The following is a 25360-nucleotide window of genomic DNA, read 5'->3' as shown; positions in this document are numbered from 1 at the left end:
GATCTAGGAACGCTTTGCGACGCGCATTCGGAAGAGGCTTCTCCCGGATCATCGTGGTTGACGTTCTAGCTAGACTGGAAGCGAAGGCGGTACGCTCTGCAAGCGGCAAAAGGCAAGACTTGACGCGCTCGCAATTGGCGACGCGATCCACGCGTTTGATCAAACATTTTCGTCGAGTACGCCATCTCCGCCTGCAGTACTCGACAAGTCGCATGGAGCATGCTCCATTCAGCCCAATAGCCTCGACCTCGCGCGCCGTACTCGACCTCGACTCCGCTATCGTGCCTTCAAGTGATGTTGGCGAGAGGGAGGAACATGACGCGATCGCAGCGAGCGATTCGTATTGGGCCAATCGATCGATACCCAGAGAGCGTGTCAGAGCCAAACGTAGAGCAAAGGCGGTAGCTGAGCCCGCCTCGAGCGACGACGAGGTAAGTCCCCACAGCGTACTTCCCGTACCGACGATCCGAGGCCATGCTGAAGATGTCCGGACCAGCTTGCGTTGAAGGCAACAGAAATGCAGTCGAGCCGAGAGTACACACTCCCGCCCCCATCAGCCTTCTTCGATTCGAGGACGAGGAATACTCGCTCTCCCTCACCCCTTTCGGCGCATTCTCTGGCGTCTCCAGCTCGTTTCTCCCCGACCACGCTCCAGATCTCGAGTCGGACCTCTTCTGTACCACCTGTCATCGACCAAACCGTCAAGGATCGCCACTCTCGATCTCCGATGAGCTCGACTGCATCTTTCGACGGCGATGCTCAAGCGCGAACGCGGCCAAAGTCAACCGCAATGTCGCCAACTCGGTCAGAGCGACAGTCGTCCATCACTCCACGCGCACGCTCACGGTCGATCTCTCCGTTCCCCGTGCTACCGCCGTCGCCTGTTGGACGCGCTCTGCGTACTCGTACGGCTGCACAGCTCAAGCCTTTCTCAACTGAGCAATTTCGCTACACCAAGTCTCTGCTCAAGAACGGCTGGGCGGGCGCGGTCGTTGCGGGACCGAAACCGATCGAGCTCTCGGTCGAAGAGATCAAGAGGAAGAAGCTCGAGCGCAGGCAGAGGAAAAAGGATGATTTAGGAGGATGGCTCGTCGATCAAGACGCGGACGGAAGCGAATGTGAGCGAACGGCCGTCCTCGAGCGACGATCGTCTCGTCCGAGTTCGAGGAGCAGTTCAGATCAAGACGAGAGTGAAGATGGACTCGAACTTCTCGAACGAGAAGCCGCAAGAATTGAAAGAATGCAGCGCGAGGTGGACTCTGGCCTCGGCATCAAGCCAAAATCCAAATCTTCCAGCAAGAGTCAGTTCTTTCTCCTGCTCCGGATAGAGAGGAGGTCTCTGATCCGCGTTCGATCGAACAGGCGCGCGACACGCTCGAGACAGTAATACAGCACGCCGTCAATCCCATCATACCCACGATGATCGCCTCTTTGTCAAAAAGCGCCCTCGTGTTCAGCAAAGCTCAGAAGCTACTCGACCTGTGAGGCAGAGAGCCGAGAGCGAACCTCCTGCATCCTCACCCGGGCCTGCATCTCGACGAAATAGCTCGAATGCGGCCTTCTCGCGTCGATCTGACCCATCGAACGATGTCCAAAAGCGAAACGTCAACAAGCGCAAGACGACTACTGCTCGAGCCGACAGTGAACCGCCAGCTTCTTCCCCTGCGCATCCGCGACCATTTGTCGCGGTACCGAATCGACGAATGGCAAAGCCATCCAAGACTCTGCATGCTCGTCGGCAGAGCGACAATCGGTCAGCGCTCGATTCCGACATCCTCAACCTTCCCGTCCTGTCATCCGACTCGGACGATGTGCAGATACAGTCGGTCGATGAAAGCGATCATTCCGAAGAATCGGAAGAGGAAAGCCGAGCGAGTGATACGGGAGGGTCGGAAGAAGAGGAAGATGAAGAAGAAGACAATGCCAAGTCCCGCCGTTCGCGACTTCGGCTCGATTCAAAACGTCAAAAAGCGCTCGGAGCCATGTTGCCAGCCGTGTTCTTCAAAAAGGCGAAGGCCGATCTCAAGCTGATGGAGCAAGAACGTGACCTTGGCCTGTCGTCGGGATCTGAAATCAATTCTGGCGACGAGGAAGCGGAGCAAACCAGGAAAAATCAGGCGAAACGGAGGAAGGTGTCTCGGCTGCTAGATGAGCCAATGAGACTCGATGCAGACGTGTTTACAGACGAATCTGGCGAGGAACCCGAGGACACCGACAGTCAGGGAGAGCAAGACGAACAGGAAGAGAACGACGCAGTTACGGCTTGGATGCGCAACTTTGCTCCGGGAAGACGGCAAGCAGACAAAGAAGGCGAAATCGACATTGTCGACCGTTTCCTCAAGCGGGCCCGAAGACCTACGAAAGCAGACCGCAGCCGATCGAGCAAGTCAGGCGCAGGCGCAGGCGCTCGAGGCACGAGGAAAGCCGTGGTCGACAAGGAGAATGTTCGCAGAAAGCGAAAAGAGAAAGCGAGGGCGAAAGACCGTCAAGGGACTAAACGCACTTCTCGAGATCAGCAGTTGAAGAAGTCAGCACAGCAACGGATAAAGACCGTTCCGCTCGACACGGATCGTTCGCTCTTTGTCTTTGCGGGACTACGTCAAGAAAACGACGACCAAGAAAAGCCTCGGTCAGAACTTGATCGCCTGGCGCCTGAACAGCGTCGAGCCTCTAGCACTATTGGCGTCGCTGCTCAGGAGGACAATCCTGAAATCTGGGCATCTTTTGGAAAATTTTCACCCGATTTCGGTATCCGCCGCCTCGTCCCTGGAGTTCGCCTCACTTCGAAGGCTTCCTTCGTGTCGAATGGCTATCTGCGTTCCCTTGTCCAGCCGGATCTTGCTTCCATCCTGTCTTGCGATGCCTACAACCTCACGCTGGAACCAGACGCGGAACCAGCAACCATCGAAACACAGCTCCCATCCCTCGTGGACTCCATCTATGACTCAGTCATCGCTCTTAGCTCAGAGCTACATGCATCTGAAGCCCTCGGCCGCGTACTTCAGTTTCTCGGGAATTACATCTCGGTGCGAATCGCAGCAAGCTCGACTGAAACCAAACATCGATTCGGATCTGCGCTCGCAACTCAACTCGACCATCTCACAGTGCGCCTCGACAATGCAGATGTAGACGCTGCGAGCGGACAAGAAACGGATCGCCTGCGTATCCTCATCGACTGGTACGCAATCGACCTGACGGCTCGTCTCGGCTCCATCTCTGCGGTCGGAGGCGATTCTCGTCGCCTCGCACGCCTCGTCTCTCGTCTTGTCCGGCGTCTTCTGCAGCATGGAGCGGATCGAACACTTGCAAGTCTCAAGAAATACATGTTCAACGCATCTGCGACGGAGCTTGTCATTGCCGACTCCACGGTAGAGGCTTGGCTCGGGATCCTCACGCTCGCAACACGCCAGGTTGGATGCGGCGACGCTGTCTTTGATCAGAGCGATTTCTGGACCATACTTCTGGAGGAAATCACCGCAAGTCTGCAGGCCCACGCAAATTCTGCGAGCCCAGTCATCGGCGAGATGCAGTCTCTTGTGGCGATGCTCGTCTGTGCGGTGTCACAATTCACTCCGGCTGGGGTCTCGACAGCAACTCCACGTTTGCAGGCGCATTGGCCGGTCCTCATCCGTGCTCTCGAACCGATCAAAGCGTCTGCGCTTGCCGCTCCCGACCACCGCACATCGAGTACCGCCATTGCTCGAAGGGATCGCTACATCTGGTCGCTTTTCGCACGATGTCTTCTGTTCGTCGAAAGATGGGGTTGGAAGGTGGACGTCAAGGACGATCTGCTTACGAAACTGTTTGACGTCGTCGCCGCTCGCCGGCTGTCCAATCTGTCAACCGAACCAGTCGAAGACTTCCCGTCGATACTTGTCAATCTCGACTCTTTCGACGCTATCTCGCTTGATCAATCTGCCGACACCGCATTCTCCATCTTCCTCAAGCTTGTCATATCGGCAGTCCAAAACCTGCCAGATACGACGGATTCGGACAAGCGCAAGCGCTCGACTCAATTGACCCGCCTGTGTGTCCGCCTCGCTCCCATGACTACGGCATGGAATCGAGCTTCGCCGGAATTATCGAAAAGCGATTCGATCCTCGTCAACCACTACTCACTGCTCTTGACCCTTGCGATCCTGCATCCTGCACAAGCAGCCCAAAAAGTCGAACAAGCGAGCAAACTCCTCACGTTTGCTGAAACCGAGGGCGAAGCCCGCAAAACCACGATCCGAGCCATCCGATACTACGCTTTGGCGTTCCGACACTTTGATCTGTCGCTCGCACCGCTTCTGGGCTGGCTTGCCAAGGTCAATTCACAGCTGCAGAGCGAGTACATCGACATTGAGAAGCAAAGACGTGGGATGAAGAGGGACGAGCGCGTCGATAACGAGCTTTGGCCGCGTGCGCTTCTGATCACGATGTCGCTACGCCTGATTCAAGATGTCCTCCGGTGGACCAAGCCTGGTGACGAGTCCCGAGGGTATCCTGATCCGACTTTGCTTGATCCTGGTAAGTGTCTCCGGTCGTCGTGCTAAGCGAGCGGCTGCTAAATGTCTTCCGAGTCTTTCGCTGCCAATAGCGTGGACCAGCCAGTTGTTCTCGTCGCCGCTAGCCCTCGATCCAATGATTGGGCGCGAGATCCTCAAGATGATCAATTGCTTCCTCGACCTTCGTCAGATGGCCCTCTCTGCAATCGCTCCCGTGGTTGTCGTGAGCGAGAGTCAAGATGACTATGGTATGGACGAGTTTGATTTCGAAGATCCTACGCTCGACGCTCTGCTCGGAACCGAGGGAGAGCCTCCTGCCCCTGCCAAACCTCAGGACGACCCTCAAGCTGCTCTCGAGCAAGACAAGATCCTTGCAGAGGTGAGCTATGAGACTGTTCCCGACGCTGCGTATGCCCGACTGACGTTTGACCCGCTGGACTTGCTGATACAGAGGATCAAGACGTGCATCGGTCCATCCTTCTTCAGTCTGGTTTCGAGGATCTACAGCAATACTTCAGGAAGCGGTCCCACCGTCCGAGATCGTTCGATTTATGCCAATGATGTCGTAGACTCGTGGTCGCGTTGCGTGGCCATTCTCGTCTCTCACGGTCTCGATGTGTGTCCTTGAGCCCTCCGCTTCCTGCCTGCATGACTCGATCTGACTCGGAAATTCTTCGTGAACAGACTTGGCCTGCTTACTTGAGGTACGGTAACCACTCATTCCAGCGCATTGCTGATCAAGTCGGCCGACTCGATGTTGGTCTGTTCCTTGCGATTCGCATCCTCGAGCATGATCCATCGATATACCTCGTAAGGCTCGGAACCTCTTTCGCGCTATTACCGTGTCAAGATCACTAATTTTTCCTCAATTCAATTCCTCAGACCTGCACGGAAGAAATCGTCGCGATCTGGTTCTCTACGATCGTTTCCTCCAAGCTCACGACTCAGCACGTTCTCACCTCACTCTTACTCAACGTTGAAACTGTTTCCCCCTTATTCGATCATATACCGTTCGCGCGATGTCCGGCCACCGGTCGAATAGAAATCGAGCAACTTGAGTTGCTGGACAAACGGATCGAGTTTCTCCGTGGTACGTCTCTTTCGTGATCTCCAAGCCGAAAGACTTCTACGATCTCGAAACTGATTCGACGCCTTTTGTGTCGATGCAGTCGTTTTCTCCAACGCGGCTGCGATCGCGACATTCCAAACGAGTGCAGCGGCACCATTCGCCAAGCCGGTGCTACCCAAAACCGTCATCATGCGTTACCTTCGCGATCTGCTTTCGGCTATGCGTACGAACCTCACCGTCAGCTGAATACCTCATTCTTGATCTTCGTCGGTGTCATGAATGCTCATGTTCTTTTTTCCCTGTGGGTACAGGCACTTCGGGACGAACCAGCAAAACGTTCGTACGCTCGGATGGTCCGAGACGTGCTCGATGCCATTACGACGGCTCGACATGGAACGATTCAACCTTTCACCGAAACGAACTTGATCGAAATCGCAACTCTCAGGACCGCAATCTCGAATCATCTCGCCTAAACTTGTTTAGTTGACCCCTGCAACGCGTTCTGATTGGAAGAGGAAGAGTCCATTTCTGCAAGTGGTTTACTGCTGGTTGACTGCTAACGGCGCTAAACTGGAGAGAAGAAGGAGGAAGAAAGAAAAAGAGAATATTGACAATCTCGACAGAGGGAAAATATGAGGTTCCTTGTTTCCAGGGATCATGCCGTTTCATGTTTGAAATTGTTTTTCGTAAGCGGGGGAAGAAGCTTAGTCGGTCTTCTTGTCGACCGCAACGGTTTCAACCTTCTTTCGGTTCGCGTCGACACGATCTCCAGCCGCCGGAGCGTGTTTCGCAGCTTGAGCATCTCCGCCCTGTGACCACGTCGAGACGTTATTAGTAAACATGAAGAGAACGCGCTCCAATATTTCCCGAGATACGAACCTGAGCTTTGAGGATCGCGAGGTCTTCTTGCGCCTTGATCAAGTCGAGCACGAGCGAGTAGACTCGCGAGAGGATGAGCGACAAGAACAAGGTGAATCCGTGAAGGTAAAAGTTGCGTTCTGTTGGAGAATCAGATCAGACGGGATCGAATTTTATGAACAAGGTGTTTTTGTGAGAACGTACCAGCAAGGAATTTGCGGCTTCGGTAGTCAGTTTGAGACCTGAGGTCGGTTTGGACAGTTCCTTGCTCGTGCATCCTAAATCATCACATACTCCCATAATCAGCGATCGTTTCTCTTGCAGAACTGCGAGACTAGCGAGACTGTAAAACTGACACTTCCTTCTCGCGTTGAATCTTGAGCATCTGGTTGACTGCATCGACGAACAACAAGGCGACAAAGATGAAGGTGATCTTGAGTCCATATTGCACCTTGGCAATGAGTTCTGGAAGAATGCGTGGAACAGTCGTGTCAGTGACGAAAGGTTTCAGGAGGACCGCGTCTTCGCAGGTCGAGAGATTTGCAAGGAGACTGACGAGATTCTGCGATCGTCTTGAACAGAGCACGCCTCCAGGTGAAAGGGAGAGGAACCTGAAACCATGTCATGTGCGTCATCAGTCGACTGGGTCACCGAACAACCCGCTCGCTCTCGCGCGCTTGCAACACTGAGACCGGGTGGAACCATCGCTCGTCACCGTAAATTGAAGAGCAAATTTACAATCAGGATCGCGAACGTAGCGATCTCGAGTAGGAGCAGGAGGAAAGTGAGTTGGTTTTGAATCTAGTCGCCGGGTTTGTACAGCAAGCGTGTCAGTCTCGATCCTGTATCGTACAGCTTTGAATCGTGCTACTCACTGCCATGTTTATATTCGCGAGAGAGAGATGCAGAAGTGTTTGCGAATGGAGACGAGAGAGACAAGTCGCTGTGACGACAAATTGCCTTGCCCTTGTCGCTGCAACCGCAGTCATCGCGGGGGTAATTCTCGCTCGAGCCGTTTTCTCCTCTCTCGAGTATTCCAGTGTTCCACGTAACAGACCGCAAGTGCTGGAGCGCAGGTAGTTCTCTAGTATCCGAGTTCCACCAGATTCACTCCCGCACCTTTGCACGAGATTTAGTGTCATAGCTCGTCCTCCTCGCGTGATTCGACAGGGGAAAAGCAGTCCACTCATGTTACGGGAACCAAGTCAGCATATCCGAGGCCCGACAGGCGTTTGGAAACATCAGGATTGCAGTAAACAAGGACGACGGGAGAAGAGGATCGGCGAGGGAGGAAGGGCAGAGATGGCCAGTGGGTGCATGTACAGGAAAGAAGGAAGCCCTCGAGCCATTGCGGTGGGTAGCGAAAAAGAGATCGGGAGGAGGAGGAGTTGGGCTCTAGAAATAGGGAAGAGAGACCGAAGTTGAGACTGATTGTGTGCTTGTCCCCGCGACAGTCAGAGGAATGACCAGGTTGATGAAGCAGACAATTACGACGAGGGGAACAGCAGCAGGAGACTACACGGCGGGAGGAATGGGTTTTTGGAGAGAGAGTGCGGAAGTCTGTCGGAACGTCTATGCGGCGGGAGAAGGGATGGCTCCGGCAACGGGGCCCTCGTTCGCGTCAGGCGTGTTCTCGATGTTGTGGAAGTCGAGGATCTCCGAGTACATCATGATCTGCAACAAGAACCGAGTGTTCGTGTCAGCCCGAGAACATGCAGTAGGACAAGGTATTTTTCCTCGAGACGCACCTTCCACGTGTCGACCGGGAGGTCAGCATCGTTGAAACTCCAGTCAAACGCCTCGGGCGCGACGGGCTCATCGCTCGGGTCGTGATACGGCGCCAGGTACTCGTGCGCGAGCGCCTGTCCAGCGTCGATACGTTTCCGGGGGTCGAACACGAGCATCTTCTCGAGCAGGTCGAGCGCGAGCGGGTCGGCTCCTCGGAACTTTTGCGCGAACGGGATGCGTTCCCGCTTGGGCAGAGACTGGACGAATCGGAGAGTCTGCGTAACGTAATCATCGTCAGCATGGCAGGCTTAAAAATTGCCTGGACGACATCGGTGCGACGCACGTTCTCGGAGCAGATGGTCTGGATGACATCCTCTGGGGGAGTGCCGAGGAGTTCGGTAATGATCGAGAACTGGTTGACGTGATCCTTTCCAGGGAAGAGCGGTCGTCCTTCGAGCATCTCGGCAAAGATGCAACCCGCAGACCAGATGTCGACTGTAGGTTCAAAGGTGAGCGATTGAGCCAGATAGTGGGAGTATGCCCGAAACTAGCGGGAAAAGCATACCGGCAACGTCGTACTTCTGCCATGTGAGCATGATCTCGGGCGCTCGGTAGTACCTCGTCGACACGTAACCCGTCATTTGAGGGTCCGCAAGTCGTGCGAGACCAAAGTCACAGATCTTGAGATCGCAGTTCTCGTTGACGAGAATGTTTGAAGGCTTGAGATCTCGGTGGACAACTCCGGCCGAATGCACGTATTTGAGTCCTCGCTGCGAGAGCACAAAATTCGCGGGTCAGACGGCGAGGCGCGCAGGAGAGGACGCAGAGGAGGCGCAATGCGACGCACGAGAATTTGGTACAGGAAGTACTGGATGAATTGCTTCTCAAGCGGCCGGCTCGTCAGGAGACGGTGAAGGTCGGTACCGAGGAGTTCGGTCACAAAGTAGATGTCCTCGAGCGGCGAAATGAAGATGTCGGAAAGCGAGATGATGTTTTCGTGCTGAATGTGCTTCAGGAGCTTCAACTCGCGGTATGTTCGCTTGGCGAGAACAGGAGTGCCTGCGGACGACGTGTCGAAATTCGTGAGGAGTGCGTATCGGTCGAGTCGGGGCACGTGTGGGGCGCGAGCGAACAATAGCGAGAGCAAAGTAAAGGAAACACGAATGATCAGCGTCTCGAACTCTGCAAAGTATTCCAATGGGAGAGCATCCAACGCACTGAAAGGCTTCATGCTATGGGGCGAGCGCAGATTTTCCAAAGGAATCAGTACAACAGCCCAGAATCGATTCGGCCTCAATAGGCGAGACGGCTTCTCACATCTTCTTGATGGCGGCAGACTGCCCAGTGAGCTGTTGAAACAGCATGAACGACGAACCGACTGAGTCAGTCGGCTGGAACGTCCCAATTGATGACTATAACGGGGACTATCGCACCTCGTCTTTCGCCGAACACACGAGACCGAACGCTCCCATTCCGACGGGTTGGAGATCGACATAGCGGCTGTGTGACAAGACAGAGAGTCACAGATCCCGGGTATGGGCAGGCGAACGAGGCGCGATCGTCAGTCGTCGTTCTGCATTCAAACATGCGCGAGTTGGGCGCGAGAGGGCAGGCCGGCGGGGTGAACTGACGTGGTCACCTCAAAGACGGTACCGAAGATGCTTAGCTTGACAAAGTCGGCCATGGTAGCGAACCGTTGAATACGGGGCGAGAAGCTGGAACGGCGACGAGTGGGCGAGGGCTGGTAGCAGGCCTCTTGAACGATCGGACGGGTGAATCGAAAGGCTTCTGGTCACACGTGAGCGTGTACGGACTCTGGTAGTCACGACTCGGGGCAGATGTCGGTGTCGATCGAGCGGAAGCGCGCAAGCGAGTCGATGCGGGCACGAGGGGAGAGGGTCGAGATGGGGGGACGAGTCTGTGACGCGGTCACTTGTTGCGCTGCGACAAAGTTTGTTGCGGCTGGTACGAATCGAACAGACGAAAGACGGTCCTGCAAAGGGTGCTACCGCTGACGCAAACGGGTGGAGAGGGCGGGAAAAGGGGAGGCGTCTTCCATCGAACCGGAGCGTACCTCTTCGGATTCTGCCGCGGTCTAGGCCTTCCCGCCGGATCGTCGCACCTTCTTTTCTCGACCTTTGTCCTGCAGGGCATCATCATCAAGCATTGAAGCGAAAAGGTTAGACTGTTCTCTCGCACAATCGTGGGCGTACTTTCGCCACACTCAGTAGCGAGGGGCACCAGTGGAAAGCTCGTGCGCACAACTCGGTCTGGTCGCGAGGCACGAGGCCGACTCGCTTCGCGTGGCATCTCGTCGTCGCAGTGCGCAAATCAGCCGTTGCTATTCAGATTAGCGTCCAATGCGATGCGCTTCCAACTGCAGCTGGACCAATACCGTATTGAAGCAGGCGAGACGTCTTCGTGGTCTTTGCGGTCGAAACGGACCTCAATTTGCCGTTACTTTAGTCGAATCGAATCGTGACAGACACACCTCGCTCTCTGTGTTTACGCACTTACGGAGCGTTGAGCTTGAGATGCGATACCTTTAGAGAAGCGGCATACGCCGGCCGCAGAGGAGTCTAGCTCATGCTCAGGCGTGCGCCGTGAATGGAGCGAGTCTGCTCTGCACTGTGGCCAAGTCGTGTCTCCTCTGGGTCAACCGGCCGTACGCAGCATGGTAAGGTCTATCATTGCAGGAATGAAAACTCATTCGAAAGCCAGCTGAATAAGGAGGAGGCGGAGGAGGGGGCAGGGGAGGAGGAGGAGGAGACCAGGAGGAGGACGAGGAGGACGAGGAGGAGGAAGCGAGCTAAAAAGTCTTCGAGCTTGGGCCCCGATCTCATTTCGAAACTCCTCAAGCCGAAGCAAAGAGTCCTCGACGCCATGGCGGGCCTATCTACCTCTCGCCTACGACTTGACGACCTAGAAGAACCCCCAATTCGTGCTGCGAACCTGCAAAGGTCTGCCCTGGTGGTGTACTTTTCTGCCGCGCTGTCCACTGCAGAGGCGCTCGAGCAAGCGAACGCCGATTACTTCGACTTGCTTCGACGGCCGCGAGCTTTCGGATCCGATCGCGCGCGAGATCTTCGCCGACTACGAGCGTATGATCCTGAGTCGAGCGAAGATCTCGGAACAAATCCGAGTGGCGCGACGAGGCGACGCAAGGCAACAAGCTCAATGTCGGAGCCGATCGAGCTTCTGCAATCGTCGGCCGCTTCGACAAGAAGAAGTCGAGCAGTCTGTACAAAGCTGGAGCCAAAAATGCCAAGGGTAATTTCAATCGTTTCTTCCTGTGTCGCCTGAACGTGAGTTGCCTCTCACTACACCCCTGCAAGCGGTGTTTGTTGATCTGGCTACTCTTGCCGAAGGTGCAACCCTACGAAGAAGGTGCAACCCTATTCAGCGTCGAGCGTCATTTCGGCACTTGAAGGGATATAGTGAGAGGCAACTCACGTTCAGGTGACACAGGAAGAAACGATCGAAAGTACCCTTGGCATTTTTGGCTTCAACTTTGTACAGACTGTTCGACTTCTTCTTGTCGAAGCGGCCGACGATTGCAGAAGCTCGACTGGCTCCGACATGGGCTCCGACATTGAGCTTGGTGTCTTCGATCGCCTCGCTGACGCGCAGATCCACTCGCACCACTCGGATTTTCCGAAATATTCGCTCGATTCAGGATCATGCGCTCGTAATCAGCGAAAATCTCGCGCGCCATCGAATCCGAAAGCTCGCGGCCGTCGAAGTATTCGGCGTTCGCTTACTCGAGCGTCTCTGCCGTGATAGACAAACAGCGGAACCGCGCCGAAGGACCCACGGCTACATCAAACATCAACGATCAGTTCGAGATGATGTGATAGAGAGTATCACGTCTAGCCTACGCGCGAAGTACACCACCAAGGCAAACCTTTGTAGGCTCGCAGCACGTATTGGCGGTCCTTCAAGGTCGTCAAGCTGCAGGCGTGAGGTGACTACGCCCGCCATCGCGTTGAGGACTCTTCGCTTCGTTTGGAGGAATTTCGGAATCAGATCGTGGCCCAAGCTTGAAGACTTTTTAGCTCGCTTCCTCCTCCTCCTCGAATTGAAGAGCAGCTGTCTCGCGCGCGACAACGGCAATCAGCACGAACCAGGGTGGACTGTCAGATTCAAAGTCTGTCGCTCAGGGAGCAGAGGACAATGGCGAGAGGGGAAACGGGGCATTGTCGACAGAGGGGAATTTGATGTTTGGCGGAGGGGCGCGCTTGATGTCTGAGAGCCATTGTGTCAGTCAATGACTTGGAGGTGCTGCTCAGGAGAGCGTGGCGATTAGTTTGAAGCAGCGGATACTCGCGCTCAGCGTAGAGCTCGGAACTGCTCGGGCATCTTCACCTAAAGAAGCCTGAGGGATTTGAGGGAGAAGCCGGGGGTAGAGGGTAGAACTGACACTGGTTTGATAATTGATCGAGATGAGGAAGAGAGAGAGAGTGGACCCGGACGAATTCCCTCTTGTGCCCAGCATGGGCGCGAGCTCGTGGCAAACAAAGGGGGAAACGATAAGCAGAGGATGCGTCGGTGAAGGGGGTCAGTGTGCGTGGAAAAGGAGGTTGTGAGCAACGGTGACGTCGTATTTAGCGGACGTACGTTCTCGACTCTCGAGGATCTCGACCCATATGCTGCGGGGAAGAAATGTAACCTCCTTTCGCATCGGGATTGCTAATAGGCGTGTGCGCATCGATCTCACAATCATTGCTTCTCCCCTTTCCTCCTTCAGCGTCCACCCTGTAGCCTTGTAACCAAGTACCCGTCCAAAGTCTCTCAAGTCGTCCTTTGCACCCATCCGCACACCATCCTGACGGAGACTGAGGACGCAGCCGCTTCGCCATCACTCAACGTTTTCCGCTCAACAATGAACGGTCTGACTACCCCGAGGACGCTCTCTCCTCACTGGTATACCGTCTCAGAGTACTGCTTGTCAGGTGCATCCCTGCTTTTGGCCGGCGTCGTACCTTTGGCAGGCAAGACCAGAGTTGATGTCACTGTGAGCTGTTTCTCGGCTGATCTGAAGCTCAACGCTCTACCCTACTGAAACCGGATATTAGGAGGACCGATTTCGTCAGCTCGCACACGAATTTGATGCTTGGTTTATCCAAGAATCGCAAGTCATCAAGGGTGCCGTGTGAGCTGCGAATCCGCTTCCCCCTGCCGAACAGCTAGACTCTGTGGCCGAGCGAAAGCTGAAAAGACCAGCAGACTCATCACCTTTCTGGACCCCGACGCGTGGATTCGTGCGTACCGCGACATACAAGACTACACGGGCCTGAACGAGAACCCAGGAGACCTTGTCCAAGCTTGTGCAAGTGTTGGCTTATATTCCACACCAGTGTATCCACGCTCACTCTTGGTTTACATCATTCAGGATAACGCACTTGTAGGAAACTGGAACAGGATGGACGAGCTTGAGCGGGATCTCAGTCCGTGGTACCGCTGGTACACGAAGCCCACCCTCGATCCATTCGATCCCGCCTTTTCTTTTCTCCCACCTCTCGTTACAGATATAGCTGATACAGACGACCTCAATGGATTGTCGCCGAGGGACAATGAAGAAAAAGCTTGAAGTACACGAAGCGGAAAACGAAATGGAATCTTCGAAGATGTTTCTGCTTGTCGCCCACACTTGAAATGCATATAGTCTGCAGTCCTTGCCCTGATTAAAGCGAATTTTGACCGGCAGTGTAGGGGTGTAAAGTAACAGATGTAGGGAGTATTGTCAGAAGGGGGCGAAACGACAAAGAAAGAAAAAACCAAGGGAGTCATCGGGATAAGAGATGGCTCGGGTAATCGAAAGTTTTCGGTGGGGGGTGGGAAGACAGATGCCTGAGGCTTTCGATCCCAGGCAACCTGGTGAGAGTAAAAGAGACGTCGGGGTGCAAGAGGGAGGGCGAGTAAACCGGGTAGACAAGAGAATACGCAATAAAGCGATCCTCTTACTTGGCTGTAAAAATCAAAAAAGCAAGTCAGTTCTGAACATGCGTGAGTGATACTTAGAGAAATAAAACGAAACCGATTGGCGCTTCCTTGAAGCTGCAGGACGCAAGGAGGAGAAGGACGAAGTAGATGCGCGAAGCAAAACCCAGGCAAAGAAAACGAGCAAAGTGTCAGACGGGAATCCCCTGGCGAAGGCAAAGGGAAACAAACGTGCGCTACCGCTGCTTCTTCACCCATGGCGGTGAGGATGGTGACAAGGAGGTCCTTGCCCTCCTCGAACTGCTCCTCGATCTGCTGTCCAATCTCGCTGTCGGGGACCTTGACGTCGTCCTTCGAGGTACCGTCGTTGGTCATGAGGTTGAGGAAACCGTCATCGACTAAACAGGAGAGATGCAGAGATACTCGCCAACGCTTGAAATGTACATACACCGCGGGCACAGGGGTTATTTTCTGCGCGGAATAGATCGTAGAAAACGCGACTTGGCCGTGTTTTCTGAACTGTTTCTGAGCCCAGAAAATTGTCGAATTCCGCAATGTTTTTGGCTCAGAAAAGTCGAGAGAGATATTCCGCGCTCAGAATAGGGCGCAGAATTTCGTAGAATCATAATTTCCGAGCACTCTTTTCTGCTCAGGAGAGTCGCGGTAGCTTTTCTGACCCGTTTCCTGCACGGAAAGCCAGCTGAGGAATCATTCTGAGCTCAATGTTTCGACTAGACAATACTCAATTCTGTCGGGCCCATTGGATCCGCCTTGCCGATTTGCAGAACATCGCGTCTACCGGATCCCTTGTCAAAGTGGAAGAAGTGCTCATGTTGTATGTCGCAGGACGAACAGCGAGCACCAGAGCGTCCGAGAGCGCATGCGAACAGCGGCGACGTTTTTCCGGCAAGCTAACCGTCCGGAAACCTGCCCAGACCGCTCATCGACAGGCATCTTTCCTATGCGTATGTAGACAATCTGTCAAGCTCGAACGTGTGGGCTGGGCGGGTCCTAGCTTACGATGGCGGCCGAGCGGGTTTCCTAAGCTCGTGCTTCCCGCACAAACAAGACGAGTCTGCTTTGCTATGGCTCCAATTAGCCTTTGGACTTACAGAGCCAACATACGTGAATATCGCGCAGCCAACGACCGCTGCCAGCTCGTTGCGAACGTGAGGTAGCGAGGCAGCGAGAACGCGTTGGAGGAGATTAAACTTTTAGCTGTTCTCGACTCGCTCGTCAACTGACCGCAAGCCTTTCATCGCGCCAAAGCCCGCTGAGCAAACGCAGTTCGCAAATATGCTACAGCTCCAAGAGCGTCGTCAGCAAAGACGAGAAGGTGGTAGCGCCATTCGCATCATTGTATAAGTAATATCCGCAGTCTGGGTCCGAGCCACGTCTCACTGCACAGCAACGGCCTCACGACATTTGGCACGCAGATCGAGGCAGAAGTGCTCCCGCTGACATGTCGTCGCGAGACCTGAGCGGATACAAGGAAACACGCAGCCACTGAGAGAGATCCTTGTCGTAACGAAACGATTTGCAGTGTAGGGGTGTAAAGTAACAGATGTAGGGAGTATTGTCGGAAGGGGGCGAAACGACAAAGAAAGAAAAAACCAAGGGAGTCATCGGGATAAGAGATGGCTCGGGTAATCGAAAGTTTTCGGTGGGGGGTGGGAAGACAGATGCCTGAGGCTTTCGATCCCAGGCAACCTGGTGAGAGTAAAAGAGACGTCGGGGTGCAAGAGGGAGGGCGAGTAAACCGGGTAGACAAGAGAATACGCAATAAAGCGATCCTCTTACTTGGCTGTAAAAATCAAAAAAGCAAGTCAGTTCTGAACATGCGTGAGTGATACTTAGAGAAATAAAACGAAACCGATTGGCGCTTCCTTGAAGCTGCAGGACGCAAGGAGGAGAAGGACGAAGTAGATGCGCGAAGCAAAACCCAGGCAAAGAAAACGAGCAAAGTGTCAGACGGGAATCCCCTGGCGAAGGCAAAGGGAAACAAACGTGCGCTACCGCTGCTTCTTCACCCATGGCGGTGAGGATGGTGACAAGGAGGTCCTTGCCCTCCTCGAACTGCTCCTCGATCTGCTGTCCAATCTCGCTGTCGGGGACCTTGACGTCGTCCTTCGAGGTACCGTCGTTGGTCATGAGGTTGAGGAAACCGTCATCGACTAAACAGGAGAGATGCAAAGGGTAGATGCAGAGGGGAGATGTGGAGGTACAGGTCAGCGACCAATATCCAAGTCGGATTACTGTTTCTCTCGGCCAAGGCGAGACTCACTGTTGACGAGCTGGTACTCGGTACGCGAGACGTTGGGGACATCCATGTTGTGGGTCGAGGGCGAGAGATCTTCCATCTTCTTGCCGGTGAAGATCTGCAGTGTCACTGACATCGTCAACTCTCCGTTCGCCCCGCCACTTCAGCCCGTAAACTCGAATAGACGCACGTCGATGGCAACCAAGTGGACCTTGGCGTGTCCGTGCTTGCCGGTCTTCGAGGTCGACATGTCGACGATCTGCGATCGGAACGCGTGTCATTCGCAAATGTCAGCCGACCCGTCTCCCTCCTCCCCCTTTCAGGGATTCATGATCCCGCAAGTACACCAGCAACACACCTTGCAGGGACGGTTCTTGATCACAACGTGTCCGTTCTTGCGGAGAGCCGAGCACTGCATCGGGAAGGTGTGCGAGGCACCCGCCGAGACGGTGTCGAAGGTTTGCTGGTGCTGTTTCGCGTTGCCACCACCATGAACGAAACATGCAAGACCAGGCGGATTGATGGGAGCACATGGCGAGGCGAGGCGAGAGCAGGAACAAGAGTTTGAGCACGGGTCAGCAATCGAGCGCTAGCGCTGTAAGAGGGACTCGAGGACTAGGTAGACTAGCTCGAGTCCGATCCAGGTGTACGAGAGAAAGAGTAGCGCACCTGTTCATCGTTCTGTGAGGGTCGAGGTGGGAAGCCAGTAGCAAAAGGGAAAAGCGTTCGTCACATCAGCATGCTGGAACGGCTAGAGAGATCGTGTCGATCGTGATTGCGCAGCATAGAGCAAGACCTACTCCGTCGTCCGACATGTTGAAAGAAGTTCCGAGGGGGTGAGGAGAGGAGGAGGGGGAAGGCCAGGACGGGGGCGAAAGTCTTCGATTCTCGGGGCGAAAAAAAAAAACGCCCAAAAACGCCCCCCTCTTTCCAGCACGCGCGACAACAAATCATCTCGCTTGTAAACGCCCTCGATTCAACGAGATTGCTTCATGAAACTTGCTCTTTTGGACGGCCGCAAGGGGCGATAAAGATGCCAGGAGTCCTTCTTTATCTCCGTGGTGATTATTTGATCGCAGGCACTCTATCTCTCTCTCTCGCTTTCCCTCTTGTCCTGGCTCCACTTGATATTGGTGACAAGAAAAATGGACAATGTCAAATTTGCAACAACGGTTGATAACCGTACAAGTGAAATAGTTTCAAGGAAAATTACTGCTCGAGGTACTCGTCGAGCGATTCGCCAAGGTGCTCCTCGATACGCTTGATAAGAGCCCTCGTAGCCGTCTCGACCCCACCTTCGGTCTCTTCTCTCGCCTCGGCCAAGAACGGCGTCGTCTCGGGTACGAGTCCGAGCATACCGTCGCCGACCGTGTCCCACAGTTGGTCGATCGCGTCGATCGCTTGACGTTTGACGTACAGGTCGTCCGATCGAGTCAAGTGCAAGAATTGCGAGTTGAACGCCTTGAGGTGTGACTCGTGCGAAGCGAGCAAATCGACAAACGAAGACAGGAGCGTGTGGTAGCTCGACATGGCGAACAAGCCACTCGGCGCCTCGATCTGGTGTGCGAGGGGCGACGACAGTTTTGCGAGACGTTGCGCAGACCAGAAACCTGAAACCACGTGCGCGCGAAAGCAAGCTCACAAGGTCAGTAGCGGTTCAAGCAAGCAAGAATGCAGGGACCGCGCTCACCATTCTCGTCGTGGTCGAACGCTTTCGTGAGGGCAGAGGCGACCGCGGCCCACAGAGTCGAGTCGGTCGAATCGCCCTTGGCAAACGCCTCGAGCAATTCGGTCGTTTGGTCGAGCATGAACGAAAAGTACGGCACAAAGATGGACTGGAAGAAACGAGGCAGGCCGACTGGAGTCAGTAACAGTAATATCGCATCGCTGAACACAGGACTAGTAGACTCACCCTGAGCTGTGCGAGGAGTCGATCGACAATCTTGTACAAGACGACTCGTCTGGCCGAGAGCGCCTCCTGCGCGTCGGCTTCGTCGGCAAGCTCGATTACGGCCCAGTCATAAGTGCGCAAGAACAGGGGACGGAACAACTGCTCGTTGAGCTTGAGGATAAACTGGACGAACGCGCCGAGTGCGTTCTCCTCGATCGAGGTAATGTCGTTCTCGTCGAGCGCGGCCGAGTGCACCCGACGCATGTCAAACACGGCCAAGAACAGCTTAAACACGCTGCGGTAGTTCTCGACAATGTCGGGAGTCTTGCCGTGACGGAGGGCACGGGTGAGCAAGTCGAGAAGACCAAGAATGGGCTAATCGGCATCAAGGTGATAGTCAGAATCGGCACTTTTGAGCCACCCATATGGTGAGCGGGACAATTGTAAACTCACTGCGCGGGTGTTGCCATCGAGCGACGCGTGGAGTCGAATGATCGCAGGGTACAGAGTCTTGGCTGGGAGCTTGCGCGCGGCAGTCGACAAGAGTGCCGCCCTTGCTTTCGGGATAGCACCGCTTTTGCCCGACGAGAGCGCCATGATATCGCCCGAAAGGGCGGCGGTGAACACCTTGTCGAGTTGACCTCCGATAAAGACGGGTACCGAGGAGAAGAGGCCTTCGAGAGTCTCGAACGCGCCGACCACAAGGTGGGTTGCAGCCTCGACTCCAGCTGAGCAACATCACAGGGTTGTCAGACAAAAGTTCCTTCATACACCTATGGAGATAGTAAACTTACCCTTCGCTTGAGCGTGAAGGAGGTCGAGTGCAAAGGGGACGATCTTCGATACGAGTGGGATGAGGCGAGGGCCCAAACGGTTCCTGGGATTGAAGCAGTCATGAGCGTTCTGAAGGCAGGAGAACGAGCGAGACAGACATACGAGAGCTTGGTAAGAATCTCGAGCGCGATCGAGCGAGTAACCTTGCTGCGCTTGGCATCGCGAGCCACCTCGATGAGGTCGGGCACAGTCTTGGCAAGGAGCGCATCCTCCTCAGCCAAGACAGAGTCTGCGATCGCACTGAGCGTCTGCAGCGCTTCATCGACAGCGACCGGATCGGAGCTCGAGCCCTTGAGAACAGCTTGAATGCGTTCGACGACGGTGGTGATCGCCAAAGAGATCTCCGAACGACGCGCAGGCTTGACGTTTGGCAGACGCGCTCGGAGGAGAGCGAACGCGCGTGGCTGGATTGTGGGATCAGCAAGATCGAGGAGCCAGAGGATCGCATCGGCGAACGACCGGGTCGACATGAGGGCGATGGTCGAGTTGACGTCGTAGTTGGCGGCAGCGCTGATATCTTCTCGGTCTTCGGCAGACAACGAAGGCGACGCAGCCGAAGACAAGTCGAGCAGGCCTCGGACGAGCTCGGACAAGGTCGTATCGACTTGCTCATCGCCCGCAGCGCGTGCCGAGTCGATCTTGCTGGTCAGCTGCTTGGCCTCGAGAGCGTATCCAAGGAACGTCAAGAGCGTGACCACTAGCTCCTTCGCGATCGCACCGCTGCCGCCTTCGACGTCGAGGAACGATGGTTCGAGGTTGACGAGTCGCGCGAGTTCCTCGACGACTTGCTTGACGGCCTGCAAATATCAAATTTGTTTGATCAGTCGCATGCTCAGGGGCGGACGAGAGGGAAAAACCACATACGCCAAGTTGCGCGTCAACCTCAAAGTTCTCGAGGAGAGCGACAGGCAGAGCACTTTCATCAAGCGTCTTGCCTGCTCGCTCAACGAGCAGCATGGTGACAGGGGACAAAAAGTCCCTCGCACCAAGAGTCTCGACGAACCGAACAAAGAGGCTACACGCGAAGCAGTGCTATGAGCAAAAGCCCACAGTGTACCAGACATTCATCGGAACTCACTTGATTCGGCGGTGGCGAGGCACGTGCACAGCAGCATCGGTGAAAGCCCTCAGCAGCTCCTTAAGGTCAACAACGAGCGCCTCTCGACCACGAGCGGTCTTTTGAAGAGCCTTGACGAGCGGGGGTACAATCTTCTCGAGCGTCTGGTCGACAACTCGGAGACTGTAGGCATCGTCACGCTGCAAGACGTTTGCGCCCATAAAGGTGAAGATTGGCATAATGTTCTGCACGAGTTGATCCGGAACGAGCGGGCCGAGTTGGGCGAGCAAGAGGAGAGACTGGTGGTACGTTTGAGGGTTGACCGAAGCTAAAACCGAAAAATTGAAAGCGCATCAGTGCACACGAACGTAAGCACGATATTTTGACTGAGCTAGCTTACATCGCATAAAGTCGAGGACAGGAGCCATTCGAATAGATTCGCTCGTGACGCCCGAAGTCGGCTGAACGTTCTCGACGACCCGACCGAGAGCTCCCAAGAGGAGCTGTCCAGGGTATTGCACTTCGACTTGGTTCGCGGTGGGAACCTCGACGAGACTCGCCAGGAGCTCAAAGAGGCTTAGAAGCAGACCGTGCGAAGCTGCGAGACTGGCGAAATCTATCGACTCGAGAACGACAACAAGTTCTGGCAATCGTTCGGTGCGGGATGCACTGCTGGAAGTCGCTCCTCTGCTCAAGACAACTGGGGTGTCAAAATCGACTATCAAAGGATCAGCCCGTGGATCACAACGTACCCGATCGACGTGCGACCACGCTTCGAACCCTTGACAGCTTGGGATGGACCGGCAAACGCAGCACGGACGTCGTTGAGGAATGCCGTGACGGTTTCAGTGTCTGCCTTGGCGAGCCGAATGCAGGCGAGAACATCGGGAGCAACGCGCTGGTCGACGTGACAAAGCTAAATGAGTTGCAGCTCGAATGTCAATGGAGAGAGCGAATCCGACTCACTGCGTCAGAAGCAACGGCAAGCTTGACGAGACGTTTGAAGAGCTCGATTCGGTTCTCGCCCTTGAGGACAGGGAAGACCGAGGTTCCAGTAAGACGGAGAGCTTCCTTGCGGATGGAAGCACCGAGGCCTGCACAACTCGATGTGATCAACTCGAACTCCTCGTCAAACGCATGAGAGAGGGAAAGGTGCATACCTCGAGCATCGGAAACCTCGATGGATTTGAGCAAGACGGCAAACGCCGACGAATCTTCGGCTTCGAGCCACTTGCGGGTGACACCATCGTAGGGTTGCAGCAGAAGCTTGGCATACGTCTGAACCTCTTCATCACTGGCGAGTTCGACAAAGAGAGTGCGGCCCGCATCGCCGAGCGTGATCGATTCGTCGACCAGCTGAACGAGAACGTTTGCCTTTTCCCTCTCCTTGACACCTTCGAGCGCGAGGAGGAGCTTGACGCGTGCAGAGAGCGACTGCCAAGCAGCAACATGAGCGAGGAGGAAAGTGGCAACCTTGAAGGACAACGTCGTCTTCTTCTTCTTCGAGGGGCTATCGTTCGTGTCGAGCATGGTCGAGTGCAGAAGCGACAGATGGGTAGGCGAAAGGCTAATCTCGTTACGAGACGAGAGGACCTTGGTGAGGTAGACGAGGAGGTCGGGAACGTCGAGGTATTTGAGCGAAGCTGAAAATCAAAGATCATGTCAATTGCTATACTCTGATCACGGTCGAGACGCCGAGAATCTTACAGGATGTAGGTCCGTAGAAATGGTCGCGGCCATAGACGGTTCCGACCTTGGATCCTTCTTTCGCGACCATAACATCGCGGATCTTCTCGAGAACCTTGAGACCTTCGACACGGATCTTCTTCTCTGCGTCGCCAAGAGCCGAAAGGAAGCAAGGTACAACGATTTGCCAATCGACCGTCTTCTTGTCGTTCACAGTCGAGAGCACGTCGATAAAGACAGCACTGTCTCTGAGCGCAGCCAAGCGAAGTTCGAGAAGGTGCGACGACGAAAAGATGCTCGCGAGGAATGCCACGACATCGTCGGCAACGAGCGTGGTAAACAGGGGCGCCAAAAGCGAAGTTGCAAGCGCAGCTGATTCTGGAGTCGACGAGTTTGTGTGGGCAACGCGGTAGATAGTGACGCAGAGGGTTCGGTAGGCCGCAACGACGGCGTCCTGGGTAGAAGTCGATAGCCAACTCCAGTTTGCCTCTTTGACGGGCTGGACCGCCTGAACGACACCAACAATGGACGCCGCTCGGACTTGACGCACCGTTTTCGCAACAGTCGGGTGAACGAACACATTTTGAAGGAGGGTGGGCTCGAGTAATCCAGCTTCGGTGAAGAGCTTGTCCGGTTGCGCGGCGCTGAAACCTGAGAGCCCGTGTTGCTCGACTTTGAGGGCAACGAGGACGGCCTGGGCAAATGCGACACGGCGTGAACGAGCAGCCTTGTTGGCGTATGCTTGACTGACGAGAAGCGCCAAGTGGGGCGGACTCGGGAGAGCGAGTTGGGCGAGAAGGAACGCCTCAGCTTCATCTTGCTGCTCGGATGAGAGGGCGGCAAAGTTGCGCGCGAGAATGTCGACCACTTTCGAGTTGATCTCGACGCCTTCGGCAGCGGACGTAGAGCCGATGTCCTTGAGCCAAGGGTGGGTCTTTTCGAGCGAGGTGCCCTGCAGCGCTTTCAAGATTGCGCCGTTCGCCTTGAGTTCGGCCTTGCTCGCGAGAAGACGGGGCCAGAGAATGTTCTTGACGATTTCGTCGGCGAGTTGCGAATGCGCCGACACAAAGGCGCCCGTGAGGAATGGCAGAACAATGTTGAGGTATTCGACATCGCCAGTCTTGATCGGGCTCTCCACTGCAGCCAAGATCTCTCGAGGTTCGAGGCAGGCTTCGACGATCGAGCGATACTCGTCCGCGAGAACAACACGGGCGACTTCGGGATCGTGTTCGCTGAGGCGAGCGAGGATGGTGTCTCGGAGGAACAAGTCGTTCCCGTTCGCCTTGATATCCTCGGCGTTCTTGAAGACATCCTTGAGCGCAGAAACGCGAATTGCCACGTCGGGACTAGACGACGAAATTGCGAGAGCCGTCGATGCATCGGCACTGAGCGAGGATCCTCCGAGAACTGCATTCATTGCCTGGAGAAGTCGAGGCAGAGCTTGTTCGTTGGAGGATTGCAGCCTGGTCGAGAACTCCTTTGTCTGGGCCGACCAGATAATGGGGTAACGTTGGTAGATGAGAGACAGAGGCTTTTGAAACACCGTGGGCTCAGCAGATTCCGAATTGACGATGGCCGTAAAGCAGGACGCGAGAAGGTGAGAGATGATCGGCTGGGGGAGCGTGAGGACGGCTTTCGAGTCGAGCGCAGGCGAAGCGCGGGGAACAAGCACAGACGAGAGCAAAGCAAGGCACTCGTCGGAAACGAGACTGTCGAAGTATGTCAGCTTCGTTAGGAGTAAGTTACGCGCATGGGCAGACTTACGCTTCTTCAGCCAACGTCTGCAAGAAAGGACGCATGAACTTGGTCGCGTCGTACTGATTGCTTAGCTGAACGACAAGTTCGTCGAGTTTGCTATGTCGCGAAAGAACCGATCAGTCAAACCGGATCGCAGCGCATGGACAGTCAAAGGTCGGAACATACTCGATCTTGAGCAGGTTTTTCCATCCGTTGCCACCGAGGAATTTTTTACCATCCGACACTGATAATTCTTCCTCGCCCAACTGCGCAATGACCACAAGAGTCGTCACGAGCGCGGCATCCGTCTCGTCGTCGGCAACTTCCCGTTTGGCGCGGTTCGTGACCACACCTTTGAGCACAACTCGAAGGGTCTCGGCATCGAACGGGTGGTGCATCGCAAAGCGAGCGACGAGGATGTAGCTCGCGATGAGGGCGTCCGGAACGGCTCGAGCCGAACGGAGGACCTCGAGAACGGTCGAGAGTACTGCCGCGCGCTCTCCATCTGGAAGTCGCGGTCCAACCTTGTCGAGGTATCCTGCAACGACCTGCAGCCAGAACCCGAGGAGGGCTCGGTGGGGCTTCTCGTTGTGGGTCAGGTAGTCGAGGGGGAGGTGGAGGAGCGAGTCGAGGAAGGGACGCGCTTTCGTCGAAGTCGAAGTTGGCGGTAAGAGCGCGATCACGTCCTCGAGGTCAATCGGAGCGAGTGACTTGCGCGCAATGACGAGAGGCGCGAAGGGACCGGCGGCCAGAGTCGTTTCGGTGATCAGGTTGAGCGCCGAAGGGAAGTGAGGCGTCGAGTGGTACGGCAGGAACAAGGCAACGAGCGCGTTCGTGTTGAAGTCTTGTACCCTGAACATGCGTGCAGAGCCGTCAGACAAAGCGCGATTCGCACAGAGACAGTCGGTTGCGAGACGTACCTAAACCTTCGTACTAGCCATTCGAGGACGACTCCGGCGGGCTTGAGAAGCATGTGCCTGCCCAGATGCCGCAGCGTCTTGTTGAGCAGCACGTTGAGCTTGTCATTCTCGTCTTTGGTCAAGCCGGTGCGGTCGAGTCCTTTCGCCTGCTCGCCGAGGATGCCTTTGAAGTGGTCCTCGAACCACGAGTCGATCGCGGCAAGCTGCTCCCACGCGTTGACGGCGAGGCTGTGCAAGTCGGCAGTCGAGACAGTGGCGGCATGGCGAGCGGTGTAGATGAACGAAGGCGGGTTCTTGATCGATCGTTGAGTTGCGAGTCGAGCAGAGTCGAGCGTGTTGCGCGCCGCCAACTGCTGCGCCAGAGAGGTAGACATTGTGCCTAGCTCCTGATCCTACCGCAACAACAATGAGTCGGAGAGACCGAGCGAGTGATGCAGACACTTGAAGCAGGTGCGCAAAAAAGTGAGCGGCGAATCTCTTTTGATCTTCACCCCCTGTCCCGCTCTCGCTCTTGCTACTGGCTACGCAACCGTCACAAATCGCATGCCGCTCCTACTGCCCCGTTATCGAGTCGCACGGACGCGGCATTTTGCGCCTGATTCTGCACAGCTCTCCGCGAGAATCCTCGGACTCATCTCGGTAGCCAGACATCCACATGGGTTCGACGACGACGACCAATCTCCTTTCGCATCGATCTCTGAACAAAGCACGACCAGAGTATGATGTTTATCCAGCAAAGGCCAGATGAGTGCCGGCAGACTTGGCAACCTGGCAGTACTTTTGAGCGGACGCTCATTGTCGGCCTCTGGGTCTCGCCGTGGCCGATTGCATACACCGACAGCATCATGATCTACCCGCAGGTCCTACATTAGGCCTACCGCTGCTTGACT

At 55.2% G+C, this 25360-nt stretch overlaps 5 protein-coding genes across 5 annotated transcripts; 1 reads left to right on the top strand and 4 right to left on the bottom strand.

Annotated features, from left to right (window-relative positions):
• Positions 1–212: 212 nt before the first annotated feature.
• Positions 213–6032, top strand: JCM15063_002448 (uncharacterized protein; the record flags this gene model as incomplete). Its single annotated transcript, XM_076677548.1, has 9 exons — positions 213–431; positions 497–1301; positions 1363–4512; positions 4583–4869; positions 4942–5106; positions 5175–5300; positions 5373–5580; positions 5660–5796; positions 5871–6032. 9 exons carry the CDS (start codon positions 213–215, stop codon positions 6030–6032), a joined length of 5259 nt encoding a protein of 1752 aa, XP_076535246.1.
• Positions 6033–6263: 231 nt separating this feature from the next.
• JCM15063_002447 (uncharacterized protein) lies at positions 6264–7298 on the bottom strand (the record flags this gene model as incomplete). Its single annotated transcript, XM_076677547.1, has 7 exons — positions 6264–6368; positions 6439–6557; positions 6622–6695; positions 6774–6882; positions 6974–7028; positions 7156–7218; positions 7293–7298. 7 exons carry the CDS (start codon positions 7296–7298, stop codon positions 6264–6266), a joined length of 531 nt encoding a protein of 176 aa, XP_076535245.1.
• Positions 7299–7989: 691 nt separating this feature from the next.
• Positions 7990–9829, bottom strand: JCM15063_002446 (HOG1 family mitogen-activated protein kinase; the record flags this gene model as incomplete). Its single annotated transcript, XM_076677546.1, has 8 exons — positions 7990–8091; positions 8166–8420; positions 8489–8640; positions 8711–8915; positions 8993–9377; positions 9463–9494; positions 9579–9645; positions 9777–9829. 8 exons carry the CDS (start codon positions 9827–9829, stop codon positions 7990–7992), a joined length of 1251 nt encoding a protein of 416 aa, XP_076535244.1.
• A 4276-nt stretch (positions 9830–14105) lies between these two features.
• Positions 14106–17160, bottom strand: JCM15063_002445 (uncharacterized protein; the record flags this gene model as incomplete). Its single annotated transcript, XM_076677545.1, has 7 exons — positions 14106–14113; positions 14340–14483; positions 16116–16259; positions 16370–16463; positions 16536–16604; positions 16704–16814; positions 17146–17160. 7 exons carry the CDS (start codon positions 17158–17160, stop codon positions 14106–14108), a joined length of 585 nt encoding a protein of 194 aa, XP_076535243.1.
• A 394-nt stretch (positions 17161–17554) lies between these two features.
• Positions 17555–24844, bottom strand: UTP10 (snoRNA-binding rRNA-processing protein UTP10; the record flags this gene model as incomplete). The annotated part of the gene is made up of 16 exons (XM_076677544.1): positions 17555–17955; positions 18036–18180; positions 18258–18611; positions 18690–18964; positions 19031–19113; positions 19173–19867; positions 19935–20085; positions 20149–20455; positions 20528–20814; positions 20880–21025; positions 21094–21221; positions 21288–21770; positions 21835–23522; positions 23578–23667; positions 23737–24402; positions 24471–24844. 16 exons carry the CDS (start codon positions 24842–24844, stop codon positions 17555–17557), a joined length of 6273 nt encoding a protein of 2090 aa, XP_076535242.1.
• Between the last annotated feature and the right edge of the window lie 516 nt (positions 24845–25360).

The sequence above is a fragment of the Sporobolomyces koalae genome, assembly GCF_050403365.1.
Source record: "Sporobolomyces koalae JCM15063 DNA, S_koalae_JCM15063T_v1_ctg9, whole genome shotgun sequence".
Taxonomy (NCBI): domain Eukaryota; kingdom Fungi; phylum Basidiomycota; class Microbotryomycetes; order Sporidiobolales; family Sporidiobolaceae; genus Sporobolomyces; species Sporobolomyces koalae.
Note: the sequence above shows the minus strand (reverse complement) of the source record. Positions and strands in the feature narration are given on the sequence as shown.